The sequence below is a fragment of the Theropithecus gelada genome, chromosome 6 (assembly GCF_003255815.1).
Source record: "Theropithecus gelada isolate Dixy chromosome 6, Tgel_1.0, whole genome shotgun sequence".
In the NCBI taxonomy this organism is placed as follows: domain Eukaryota; kingdom Metazoa; phylum Chordata; class Mammalia; order Primates; family Cercopithecidae; genus Theropithecus; species Theropithecus gelada.
In genome coordinates, this window is record NC_037673.1 from 106,252,487 (window position 1) to 106,267,120 (window position 14,634).

A 14,634-nucleotide genomic window follows, 5' to 3' on the forward strand; every position below is an offset into this window, starting at 1 on the left:
CAGAAGGATGAGAGAAAATTGAAACCTCGATGGGTGTAGGAGTGAGTGATGAAGAGGGACTTAAGAGGAGATAGTGAATAGTTGATGGAACAAGATTTTGGAAGGGATAAGATTTGGAGAAAAGGGACTGGCTGGTCTTCTATAGATTTTTTTTTTTTTTTCACAAGTGAAGAAATCAAAGATGGAGGAAGGTATTTGGAAAGGCGTATTGGGAGATATTTCTAGGAATTTTCATAGTCTCCATTTGAGACCACAAGGGTAAGATAAAAGGTTTAGAAAGAGAAATCTAAGTTTGAATTAGCTATACAGGAAATCAAAACAGCAGCCTACATGCAACATTTTCCTGCCATCTGTTATTGTTATTTTAAACAAAGAATGATACCTGAATTCATATAATATAGGTCACAAACTTTGGTCCATGGATCAAACTTAACTTGAAAATATGCTATTAAAAATTATTGTCAACATTTGGTTACTTAGCCACTTTTATTTTGAAAAATAATCCCATTTAAAAGCTTCTTGAAAGACTGGAGGATTTTACAATACTGACATACATTTTAGAATGCAACCAAGTGGTGGGAAATTTCTCTAGACAGGATAGGTATTCCTTAGCCGGCTTCACTAATTTATGTTTCCTTTCTGACCTGGTAGTCATTTGAGTTTGATACCCCTGCTAAAGTCCCTGTCTCTTGAGTATCACCAAGTCACCTGTGTGAAACTGAGGTATGATTCTTATCTATATTTTTCAGTTTTCAGGAAAGGAATATAAGACATCATAAAAACTCCACCCTGTTACTCTTACTCTTAGGTTCCGAACTTCAGGTGAAGTGAAGTTCCATTTCTAAAATAACTCCTATCTGTACGAATGTTTTCAACAGTTACTCCTGCACCTTCCAGGATCATGCAAATTCATTCTCATAAACTCACAGAACAGAGTAAAACCAGCATCTCTCAGGAGTCCCCTCTGGCATCTGTTAAAGATCAAGCCAATCAGTCTAAGATGACCAGCCCTTCCGTATTCAAATCTCTGAAATAGGGTTTGTTTGGTTTAGTATAAATTGATTATAAAATGCCAATCCGGTAAGATGCCATAATGTTTTTATTTGAATAATAGTAATTACAGGATTGTTAGCTTATGCTCATTCTGTTTTCAAGAAATAATTCTTGTATGGTGACTCGTTAATTAATCTGTAATAAATTTCCATCAAACTGTTTGATGAACATCAATGTTCTGCGAATCAGTTATCAAGTATGCTGTACAATCATGAGATAAATGTCAATTGAGAAAAATACTATATGTAGTCTTGGAAATTTTTGACTAGTGAAATCACTTCATTCAAGTGTGATTAAAAGTTGGTCATTAATTTAGAACTAAGAAATAACTATTAAACAGCTTGTATCAGGATAACAAGTTCTTTCTAAACAATACCTCAATTTAATGACAAGAAGTTCTCTTACTATGTAGCTATCTTGGTATTTTTCATGCTATGTATTTCTGCCATGTAGACCTCAGTTTTGGGAGGTGGCATTTTCTTTTCTAATTAAATTACTTCCTTCCTATATGGAAGCTCATAGGGCTTAGTTTGCTTATGTAGTTTCTCTTCTCTTTTCTTCATAACTTCTTCAAAGTGTTTTTTCTCTGCTAACTTTTTATCTTTAAGTTCTTGGGCCTTGCATATTGCATCTTCTTTTTCTCGGATCTTTAGCTCTTCCTGCCACTGTTACAGAGAGAAAATGTCATTCACATATGATTTTCCATGAAAAAAATGCATATCAATTAAGCTGTTCAAAATGCAGATTCTTATATCCAATTATACTTTTAGTTTTTTCCATGACATTCCTCAAAAATTTTGTATCTACCACACTGGCAAAACATATGTGCCACCTATCAGAATGCATGTAAATCCCACAAAACAGAATTTCCTCAATATATTTAAAGATAAAAAAAATCATTAAAAAGAAGACATTATAGGTTTTATATTTCTGTATTCCAAATGGTTTTACTTTCTTCATCAATATTGGTATTTATATGACAGCATGGGTTATAAAATGAAGAACCAGGTGAAAGCAAAAGAGAAAGAAAAAAATACAGAAAATACAAATTAAACAGAAAGGCAAAAACTCTAATACTACTCTCTATGAAGTTAAAAATGAAATTAATGGTCAGGTAAATGCGTACTATGCAGAAGACCAGTAAAAAATTTCTAAAGAATTTATGTTAATTGGCCATGATAATATTTTCTTTTTCTTTTGCTTTCACTTAGTTTTTCACTTTATAACCCACGATGTCATGTAAATAGTAGTATATCTGAAGGCATGAGCCCTAAGAATGAGTGACAAGTATTGTAAGTAATGAAAATCAAACATCATCATGAAATATATATACATATATATATATAAAATTAGGAGGAACTTTTTTTCTCTTCTAATACATTTGATGAAGGAAATGATGAAAACAGATGGTAAACACTTTATGCTGGGTAAAACATTCGGGGCAGAATGACTCCTAGTATGAAATATTGGCAATTCCTAAGGATACTGCCAATGCTGTCTTTTTGTCACCCTCAGCTCGTGCATATACACAAATGATCAGTCTGAGATTAGCAACCTATTAATTAATTTATAGATTACTATATATACCAGTACTGTGAATCACAAATAACGTTTGTCATCTCGGATATTCAGATAATAAAAAGCAGAGCTAAATATCAGAGTCCATAACATGTCACTCAGCTTTGACGAATGCAGTAAAATTTTGTAAAATGTTAATATACTCATATTAGAGTAAACATTAAAAATAAAAGCATAATAATATCAAATCCGTTATTTATTCCCAGTTGAGTTTTAATTACATAAGAAATATAAAAGTTAACTGCACTTATCTTAAGACTGTATTTATAAACAGTTATTACTCATACGTTTGGTTTCTCAGGAACCAGTTTTGCATAAAATATATGGGAAATTAAGGCAAAACCTCCAGAACAGTCAGGCACAAGCTAAAATTCATGCTATGGTTTAGTCTACAAGTTCTATGATACTCAACTATGATGTATTATTTTTCTCATATAATAAACTAATAATCTAGTTGTTTAAGGAAATTACCAATTTATGAGCATAGAAGTTATAGTTGGTATAATAATGACAGTATCCATAAACAAAGAGCACTAATCTATCCTATATGAAAGAGTTCAATAGATCTCATTATTTGTTTTTTAAATTGTGAAAAATCAAAAAGAGTTAATTCTTAAGAACTGCCAGTAAGTTAAAATTCTTGGTTTCCCAAACAGCATGTATAAAAGCATCAATACATATAAAAGCAGCCAAGAAGGGGTATCATATCATCACTCTCCAGAAGACAGCTCTTTCCTCTTTCCCCCTTCTTAGAATTTGGAATGGCTGAAATTCACCATAACCTCAAAATCCTTCTTTTCATTAGGCTTAGGAAAAAGCATACTTTCTTTTTGTCTCTGGTGACCATGACAACAATTCGACTTGGGTAAATAATTATATTTTTTGATTTTATATGCCATTATTATTGTCTGTTGTGGTAGCTAGGAGGATGCAAAAAAAAAAATAGATATGTTTGAAATCTATGGGAAGTGGAAGCACCATTTACTGCTTTATTCAACTTATTCACTCAGTGATTCAATGATCATGCTATGGAATACTAGCAATGTATAAGGTACCTTAATATCTCCCGAGCAATGAGGTATATTTTCTATTCCCTGCATATGATAACCCCTCAACAAAAGTCTGTTGGCTTAGAAGGATAATTATATCTATAGCTGAGGGGATGTGTTTTTGTTCTTTGTCGATATTGCAGATCCCACCTTCCCACTTCTAATTCTGGTTAGGAATCAGAAGCCAAGAACTTGAGCAGCTATGAAAAAGTGGAAGGGAAAGTAGATTTGGAGTAGGGAAATCTGTTTTTGTGCATAGACTCATTTACTTAAAACATTGAGCAAGTAACTGAATTGTAAGTAAGTTTGTTCTTCTTATTGGTAAATGTTTTACAGGGTTGTAAGGATTAAATTAACTACTGTAAGAGCATTTTGTAAAGCATAAAGTATAAGTACAAAGCACTATTGCTACACCCATCTGAAAAGAAGTGGTATATACATGAATACTGAAAAAAATATAATATTCAGAGACAATTCAATAAACCTTTCAAAATCAGTACTATGAATTACTAGTTTATTAGGCTATCCACACATTAAACAATTTGGATCTGTAAGTTTTCAAGCATATTTTTGAAAAAGATTTATTTATCCTTCTTTAGCTACAATATAAGCAGGCTCATGGCAGTGATTACTTGGATAATGCTTACACCTTGGAAAAAGGAAAAGATAATGCATGGTTGTTAGGAGCTATCTCTGTATCTCTGTCATTCATAATACTCTCTTCTCTTTCTTTAGCCCTAGACAGACCAAAGTAGTTATTTATACGTGTGTGTGTGTGTGTGTGTGTATGTGATGTTGGCAAACTGCCATCTCTTATAATTTCTTGTAGACAATTTAGTTGAAGTAATGAGTAGGAAAATATAGATGTTGAAATTTATAAGCCATTTGAAATTTTTGAAGATGACCTGTACATATATTGGTTTAACAAAAACTTTATTAGTGAATAACAGAATATTGCAGCTCTCATTTTGTCATTTCAAGGTATCAGTCAGTCTCCAAAGCCCAGTATTTATAGCTGTTGCTAGAGTCACTTAATTACTAGTGATGTGGTAAAAACTATTTAATGTGATCAGTAAATAAAATAATCTCTTCACAAGATTACTACTTAAAAGTAGTGTGAAAAACTTAACTGTTAATATAATTGCAATCTGGGAGATAATATTGAACTACTGTTGATAAAATTAAGTGCATTATGTATGCTATATATTTTATTCAAAGAAAAAGAACAGAAAATAAGTATTTTCTCTCATACTTTAATTCTGCTCCTGAAAAGAACTAGGCATAAAATGGTGTGTATTTGGTAAGAAATTATCAACTAAATATAGCACAATGAATTGAAGTGTCTTCTGTGAATAGTCTTATATTGCCACTGCTTTTTTAACTCACACTAAGAACAAAGTGATTAACAGTCTTTCTGATCTGTCAAGGGTAAAGAACGGTCACTGAAAATTGAGCCAAAAGATTTTTCTTCCGTTATTAGAACTACACTGTAGAAGAAACCAGTGTTCAGTGTTCAATATAAGATTCTTGTCACAAGAAATCGGTACTAATTCAGAAAACAGGATTAGGCTAGTATTTTACAAATGACAGAAGGTCAAATTTTCTGCGACCCAATGAAGACACTAAGGTGTACAGATAACATAGTGAGATATAATTCAGTTTGGCAAACCAATCATGGCTCTACTTTTAAATTTCACATATTAAGGTTTCAGTTTCAGAACTACATTTTATAATTTAAAGTGCTTTTAAAGAACAAGGCTTTTGCTGCTAGTTAAAAAAAAAATCAATCTTACGTGATGGTCAATGATTTTTGCCAACTCTTTATCTGCCCTGGTGAAGAAATCTGGATATGGAAACATGGGAATTTCTGATACAGAAGGATGTTCCCTTCAAAAGAGCACAAGAACAAATCCAACATTAGGTATAGGTACTCCTATTCCCCAGAAATAGAATTGTAAGTCATCATTTATTATTAAGCATTTTGATTCTTCATTGTTAACATAAAGTATTTACTTTGTGTAGACTGTGATATGTTAGCTTTTAGGTTTTGTAAGCCATCTTGGGTCACTAAAACTGATAATTTTGAGGGTCGGACATGACATATAGGATGATTAAAGTGTCCGTCCCTATACGCAGCTCCACAACCATGGAAGTTCTGGTGGAAGCCTAAGCCTAAGAATTTGTTCTAAGATATGCTGAAAAAATGATGTGACTTCAATACATTTCCACAGTCTTTGTATTATTAAGGGTGGAATTTTGGTAGACAGATTAGCATAGTTCAATGAAATTGTTGGTAGTACAAAGCTGGGCCTCAAACTAAGGGAGACTTAGTGTTAAATTATCCATATAATTATTGCATTATTAAAGTCATTATGAAGAAATTGTGTGAATCCAGGAACACTTAAAGTAATAAGACGGTGATAGAAGGTGGTTTTGAGAGTGGGAATGTGGGAGTAAAAGAGAAAGTCTTAGGGAAGAGCCTAAAAAGAGCCAGTGAGAAATTTCCATATTCAAAAAAATCTAGTCAATTTTTAAGACTAGAACTAATTTATTTCTGGTTTCTGCCTCTCCCAATCCAGTGTACTCTACATTCTTGACACACCACAGTCCCCTCATTTCATCAGGTTCTGTTGGTCTATAGTGCACTAAAGGCTTCTCAAATCCCCACCATCACTTCCCTAGACCAAGCCACCATAATCCCTCACCTGGATGAAGCCTTCATGTTCAGAATTCCCACATCCACCATTCCTTACCCACTTTACTCTTGTCTCTATACAGTAGGCAGAATTGTTTTCAAAACACAAAGTGGATCATGTCAGTCTCCTACATCAAACTGTTCATTATTTCTCCATTCGCTTTAAGATTAAGATTACATTTATTAAGGAAACCTGAAGTAAACTGTGCATTTGTTAAAGTGGTTTTGCCTGGTTTCTCCAGACTTATTTATTTCCTTTACTTGCTTGGGTCTATGTATCCCTAATGCACAGGCTTTCTTGCAGTTGCTGGAATGTATGTTGTTCCATCCCACTGTTGCTTGTTTTCACATGCTGTCATTTCTTTCTCTAATGCCTTTCTCTTTCTCCTTCTTCTACCCCTGCTGCAGGGCTGGTTAATGCCTACTCACCTTTCAGCTCTCAGTTCAAGCTCATTACCACAGCTCTCAATCTACCATGGCTCTTTCCTTCCTTATACTTACTTCAAGTTGTAATTTTACATTTATCATCTCCCTGTGTGAGTTTTATGTTTTCCTGACTAGAGTATGAGCTACATGATCATGGAGACTTTTGCCTGTTTGCTTACCATTGTTTCCTCAGTGTCCAACACAGTGCCACTAGATATTCAATGAATGTTTGTATGTTTGCTGAATGATTAAATGAATAAATGAAAACTATGATATGCTTTAATACTTTTTATTTTCCAAGCCATCAATAAGAGTCTACCACACAACACTCTTATGTTAGTGGAGTAGTATCCAGTATTGGAAATGGAGGGCAATCTCAGGAGACACGCTGAGAGTAGAGTTGACAGTAGCAGTTCAAAAGGAAACAATGGAAGTTACAGGCAACCAGGAAAAATGGAGCCCTTTCCCAACTTAATAATATTCAGAAACTTTGTGTGGCAGAAAAGCACTGAGCTTCTTAATGCATGCAGAATAGGGCCTTTAGCCATTCTATTAAAGTACTGTATTACAGAAAAATATGCTCCTAGAAAGCTGGAAAATTAGGGGACATGTAGGGGGTGATAACTGGTTTAACTAAATTCATTCCGTGAAATTTGGGCAGTTTTGATATTCAAAGAATTGTGCCAAATGCTAAAAAAAAAGATAAATAAAACAAAATCTTAAAATCATTTTAAGGTTAAAAGTGTTCAAGGAAATTGCCTAAAATTTTTTCTTGAACAAGAAGTGTTTAAATTTTTAAAAATGTAGGCAACATAATATCAAAAGACCTTTAACACAGGAAAAATAAATGAATATGCTTATACATCTGTGATTTCTCAGTTACCTCAGTTGAATTTTGTGGTAGAAAATAAAAATTTATAGAGAACATAACGAAAGATAACATGAGACATGAGAGAAGTAAACATTCAGGGATAGAAACAGAAAAAAATATAGCAAAATGTCTAAGCATATGGGCTCTGTACTTAGGCAAATCTCAAAGCAAAGTTTGGTTCTACCACTTAGTGTTATTTAATCCCTCTGTTCTTCAGTTTCTTCATCCTTAATATTGAAAAATAATAGCACCTGCCTTATTATGTTTTCACAAGGAATAAGAAGGAATTAGATATAAATCGAACACTAAAGAAGTTTCAGCTGCAATATCTTTATCATCTTCATTGTCAAAAGAATTCAGAGGAAAAAGCCATGGTGTTTAGCTGGCATTATCGATTATAAGAAAAAGGAATGGAGGACTAAACAATTTTGTCAGCATTAAATGAGATGTAGAATTTTGACATTTGAAGTTAAATGAACAGTAGAGAGAAACTTTTAAAGAAAGATGGTATACTAGTTTCCTAGGGCTACTTTAACTAATTACCACAAACTAGGAGGCTTAGATAAACAGAAATTCATTCTCTCATAGTTCTGGAGGAAAAAAAACTTCTAAATCAAAGTGTTAGCAGCCTTGGATACTCCAGAAGCTTTGGGGAAAAATTTATTCCTTGCCACTCTTAGCTTCTAGTGACTGTTGGTTCTTTGGTATTCCTGGGCTTGTAGACACTTCACTTCTGTCTCTGTCTCTATCTCCACATGGCTTTTTCCTTCTGTGACTCTGGGTGTCTTCTACTGTCCTATTTCTTACAATGACATTTAATTTTTTATTTTTAATGTTTTGAGGTACACAGTAGGTGTATATATTTATGGGGTACATGAGATGTTTTGATACAGGCATGCAGTGCATAATAATCATATCATAGAGAATGGGTTATACATACCCTGAAGCATTTATCCCTTGTGTTATAAACAATCCAATTACACTTTTTTAGTTATTTGTAAATGTACAATTAAGTTATTCTTAAATATAGTCACTCCATTGTGCTGTCAAATAGTAGGTCATATTCATTCTTTTGATTTTTTTGTACGCATTAACCATTCCTACCTTTTCCCCCTCCACCTGCTTTCCTTCCCAGCCCTGGTAACAATCCTACCCTCTATGTCCATAAGTTCAATTGTTTTGATAGTATAAGGACATGTTTTATAAGAATACTGTCATTGAATTTAAGGTCCACAAGAGCAAGGTAGCCTTAAGATTCCCCTCAGTTTCCCTAAACTTTAGACAGGCCTCTGACCTCCCCTTTCTTAGCACAATATTCACTTTAGAAAACTTTCAATTGTAAATTTTCTGTCTGCCCTTTTGAGATATAAATATTCTCCCATCCTCTTGGTAGTTTTATAACACAGGAATTTCTTTCTCAATGACCTGGAGCTATCTCTTTGAAAGGTATCCTCAAGGAAGATAGCCACCATCTGCCCAGTCTCTGTGGGAGGTCTAGGAGCCTAACTTAGGTAAGCGACAAACAGGAAGGTCTAGGAGCCTAACTTAGGTAAGCAACAAACAGGGAGGTCTAGGAGCCTAACTTAGGTAAGTGACAAACAGCAAAAGCATCACATTAACCTAATCACATGAATCAACATACTTTCTAATGTGCTCCAGTATGTTTCCACTAGCTAACCCCAGCACTTACACATCCTCCTCAATTGCAATAGTCTTGGACAAACTCCTCTTTGGCTGTTTAATTTGTCCATTACAACTTTTCTTTGACACACTATAATTCAGGATAATCTCATCTCAAGACCCTTAATTACATCTACAAAAACTGTCTCTCCAAAGAAGGTCACATTTATAGGTACAAGGGGTTAAAACTTAGTCATATCTTTTGGGAAAAACAATTAAACCTGCTACAGATGACAAAACAGGAACAAAGACTCAGGAAAATAAAATAAATAACTCATTTCAGAAAACATATGTAGACTGAGATGGCTGGGACTGAGACTACACTGAAGTGAAGAGGAGGTGACTAATTTATTCATTTGTTCAAACATTTATTTGCAAGAGGATGTTGTTATTAGGAGTGGGAAGAAATAATAAGAAGAAAAATCTTAGATTCTTCTCTCCAGAAACTTGAAGTTCACATGGGGGAAGATATATAAACAGACATTCATGGTACACTGGGAAAATGGCTGCAAAATATGTTTCTTTGGAGTAGAAAGGTGGGGAGCTGGCATCATTTAACTTAGTCTGAGAGTAGGTAAGAGAGATCTACCTGGATGGATTATTCGTGATTGTCCCAATAGGATGATTATTAGAGTCATGAAAAGATACCTACAGGACATGTTCAGTTTCTCTAACAGTTCAAGGATGAGAAATGTGCAAAGATATTTACAAGAAAAGGGGGGATAATGTATTTCTTTATGCAGAATTACGGTTTTTCAAGTCTCCAAAGCTCTCCTGAAGACATACTGGTAAAAAGTGAGTGTCCCGTTAGGCAGGAGATATTCCCCAGGAGCAGGAGACATGCATAGGTTTCAGGCCTCTCTATTCCTACATCTCACACTCTGACCTCAGATCTGGCGTGGAAGCATCAATTGAGCAGATAAAATATTGTTTTTATCTCAGGAAAACTACATTAACCATTGGAATTATCCAATGAGGAGAAGATATTTTATCAATTAAACAAACCCTAGAATTCTGTTATTACTTAACAATTGAATGACTTCCCCACTTATCCTACTTTCTGAGGAAAATTGGGTACCATAGACTCATTGGTTGGTATGGTTTTTCTCAGTATATTTATTCTCCTCTTTGCGATTCATCATAGATTAATGACCTTTCACTGATTTCAAACACAACTTGCTCCAATTAATTGTGTACATTGTCTGGAAGCTTATCTTATTATTTGGCTACCAGAACCTTTTCTTTAGCTAACTTTGTCTTAGTTCTAATTGCAATTTCTTCCAGTGAAGGCCTTTCTGAAGGCAACAAGAAGTCCATGACATAGACACTGTCCATGGAGCCTTGATTTCTTTTAGAAGAGAATGATAGTAGAAACCTGAATCTGGAATATATGGTGGTATATTGGATGATTCCTCAAAACTTTTGGAGTTAAGAGGAGTGATATCAGAAAAAAAAAAAACAAAACCTACTTAACTCATTCTAATAGCATAAGAAAAATCATCTTATATCAAAATATCATGAGTTCATGTTATTTTTGATTAAATTAACTTCCTTTTTAACTTTCTCTAAGAACTTATTGCTCAAAGTTTCCTCTCGTTTAATTAGCTTTGTGGTATTATACTAAAGAGGGTCAATTATATTATGTATTGAAGTTGCACAAACCATCTCCAATACTTAGAGGTTTCCTTTTTTTGTTGTTCTTAGAGCCCAAATAGGTTAATATTCAGATTGTCACCTTACTACTCTTACTGAAGCAATAATTACTTGAAAGGAAAATAAATTCCTTCCTCTCTATAAGGTAAACTTAAAATATATGCAGTTTCAAAAGAGCTACTATTTCAGATAGAATAACATAAAAGCACCAAACAATAGCAATAGAAGTTACAATACATACAAATAAATGCCTTTGAGGGTTTCTAAAAACATGTTTTTGTTTTCCTCTAAAATTTCACTTAGTTCTTTTTCCATGGTCACTAGTGTCATAATCATCGATCATGGGAATTTTTATGTTAAATTCTAATTTATTATAAACATTTGAATAAATATAATCTCAGTATTGTATTAAATAAAATCTTCAATAACCTTTAGGATTTCTGTTTGTCACTAAAGTGAGTAGCTTGCAGCAGATCAACGACCTGACAAATAACAATTGCTATGAGAGCCAAAAATTATTTTTAAAAATCTGTGTAAAAGCATTCACGATACATTAAGCAACAGGATTTGAAAGGCCAAAATATCAGAGAAGAGAGACCTGGAGAAGTAAGTAAGGAGCTGCAAAGTATACTTCTCCTTAGAGCATTTCTCTTTTTATTTTATGGAGTGAAAAGTAAAAAATCCAGGCAGAGAAATTTTGATCAGAACCTGAGAAGCCAGCAGAGTACTTGGCAATCTTACAGGGTTGAAAAAGCAAAAAAGAGTTTAGAGCTGCCGAGGTAGCCAGGACTTGAAGGATCAAGCTCAAGAGAAGTGAGCACCACACACACCACTAAGTTTCCCCCAGGAATTTTCTAAATTATTAAACTGAGAAGGCTAAGAAGCCAAGCAAAGAAGTCACCAACAAGCAGAGTGGAATTTTTCAGAAACTTTACAGTTTCTGAAAATTTGGGGCTCAAATCTACAAAACTAGAGAGGCCTTGATGAACACCTCAGGCTCTCCTTTGGGACTCCTGAAAATTTACACTCTGGGGTTATGTTTGAATCACATGTAGATTTAACTTAAAAGTTAGATAATCCTGGAGTCAGTTCAGCTCCTGGTTAGATGAAAATGCTCTGCCATCAATCAAGATGCATAGCAGAAGAAGGTGAACTCTCTCTCTCTGCTGTGCATACTATGAACCGGGAGTTTTTGTCATTTTTAATATAAAAGATCCAGAATTCAATAAAAAATGATAAGGCATACTGGGCAAATCTCATACACAGAAGGTTTATATTGGAGTTATAAATATGGATTTAAAATAACTATGATAAATATATTTAAATAAATAAATAGCCAGGTGAAGAATTTTGCCAGAAAACTGGACTCTATCTTAAAATTCACGTATTACTTATAGAATTGACAAAAAAAACCAGTAAGTGAAATTAAGAAGTTCGTAGGTGTATAGAACAGCAGATTAGACATAGCAGAAAAGAAGATTGGTGAAATGGAAGATAGGGAAACAGAAATATCTAGGCTGAAGCAAGGGAAAAACATGCAGAATAAACAGAAAATAACAGAAGAGACACATGTAAGAATGTTCCTAGCAGCATCGTTTGTATACTATAAAATGAGAAATAAATCAAATATTTACCAATAGTTCAAGGGATGAATTTTGGTAGCTTTATAAAATGGAAATACTTTAAGTATCTAAAAACTTTAAATACTTTAGCTACAATAAGTGAAGTCTAGATGCAACCACATAGAATAGTTTGAGCACAAATTTTTATTTTTATTTTTTGAGATGGAGTCTTGCTCTGTCACCTAGGTTGGAGTGCAGTGGCATGATCTCAGCTCACTGCAAGCTCCGCCTACTGGGTTCACACCCTTCTCCTGCCTCAGCCTCCCAAGTAGCTGGGACTACAGGCACCTGCCACTGCGCCTGGCTAATTTTTGTATTTTTAGTAGAGACAGGGTTTCACCGTGGTCTCGATCTCCTGACCTCGTGATCCACCCGCCTCGGCCTCCCAAAATGCTGGGATTACAGGGGTGAGCCACTGTGCTCGTCCAAAAATTTTTTTTTTACAGAATTAGAGAGGTTAATGTGCAGATACAAGCAATCCATCCAGAGAACTCCTGTGAGATACTATATAAGGTCACCATTCCCATGGCAAATAGTCATCAGATTATCCAAGGTCAATAAGAAAGAATAATTTTTAAAGGTAGATAGCACAAAGGGTCATATTGCCTGTAAAGAGAAACCCATCAGACTAACAGAACACTTATTAGCAGAAGCCTTACAAACCAGAAGATACTTTTAGCATTCTGAAAGAAAATAAATGCCAGCGAAGAATTTTAAATCCTGCCAAACTGAGCTTCATAAACGAAGGTGAATGAAGTTTTTCCCAAACATGCAATTTCTAAGCAAATTCATCACATCCTAACTGGCCTTCCAAAAAGTGCTTAAGAGAGCTCTAAACATGGGAATGAAAGAATAATAATTGCTCCCACAAAAGCATATGCAAGCACATAGCCCACGGTCCCTACAAAGCAAGTACACAATCAAGACTACCACACAACAAGCTAACAACAGTATGAAAGGAACAAAACCTAACATTTAAATATAAATTTTGAAGACAAATAGCCTAAATGCTCCCCATAAAAGACAAAGTTGCAAATTGGATTAAAAACAGAACAGATACATTCTTCTGCTGTCTTTAAGAGACAGACCAATCTCACATACAATGATATGCATGGGTTCAAAGTAAAGGGATGAATAAAGAACCACCACACTACTGGAAAATAAAAAGGAGAAAGAGCTACTATTCTTAAATCAGATCAAATTAACTTTAAATCAACAACAGTAAAAAATGACACAAAAGCATGACATAATGATAAAGGGTTCAATTCAACAAGAAGACTTAACTATCCTAAACATATATGCACCCAATATTGGAGCACCCAGCTTTATAAAACACTTACTTCCAGCCCTAAGAAAATACTTTGATAGCCACAAAATAATAGTGGGATACTTAAACACCTCACTGATAGAATTACATAGTTCATCAAGGCAGAAAACTAAGAAATTATAAATTTAAATTTGACACTTGACCAATTGGACCTAATAGACAACTACAGATTACTCCACCCAACAACCACAGAATATATATGCTTCTCATCTGCATATGGAACATACTCTAAGATTGACCACATGCTCAATCATAAAGCAAGTCTCAATAGATTTTTTTTTTTTTTTTAGTCTTTAGAGTATTCAAAGGGATTTTTTTTTAATTTATTTATTATTATTATACTTTAAGTTGTAGGGTACATGTGCATAACGTGCAGGTTTGTTACATATGTATACTTGTGCCATGTTGGTCTGCTGCACCCATCAACTCGTCATTTGCATCAGGTATAACTCCCAATGCAATCCCTCCCCCCTCCCTCCTCCCCATGATAGGCCCCGGTGTGTGATGTTCCCCTTCCTGAGTCCAAGTGATCTCATTGTTCAGTTCCCACCTATGAGTGAGAACATGCGGTGTTTGGTTTTCTGTTCTTGTGATAGTTTGCTAAGAATGATGGTTTCCAGCTGCATCCATGTCCCTACAAAGGACGCAAACTCATCCTTTTTTATGGCTGCATAGTATTC

General features: G+C 34.4%; 1 protein-coding gene across 1 annotated transcript in view; it reads right to left on the minus strand.

The window, feature by feature from the left end:
• Positions 1-1,081: 1,081 nt before the first annotated feature.
• TMEM232 (transmembrane protein 232) overlaps positions 1,082-14,634 on the minus strand; it is a 306,685-nt gene continuing 293,132 nt past the window's right edge. The window contains exons 12-13 of the mRNA XM_025387746.1: positions 5,474-5,567; positions 1,082-1,718 (exon numbers count right to left, since the gene is read on the minus strand). Coding sequence (XP_025243531.1) covers positions 1,542-1,718; positions 5,474-5,567 — 271 coding nt within the window. The 3' untranslated portion in view covers positions 1,082-1,541. The remainder of the gene's footprint in view (positions 1,719-5,473; positions 5,568-14,634) is intronic.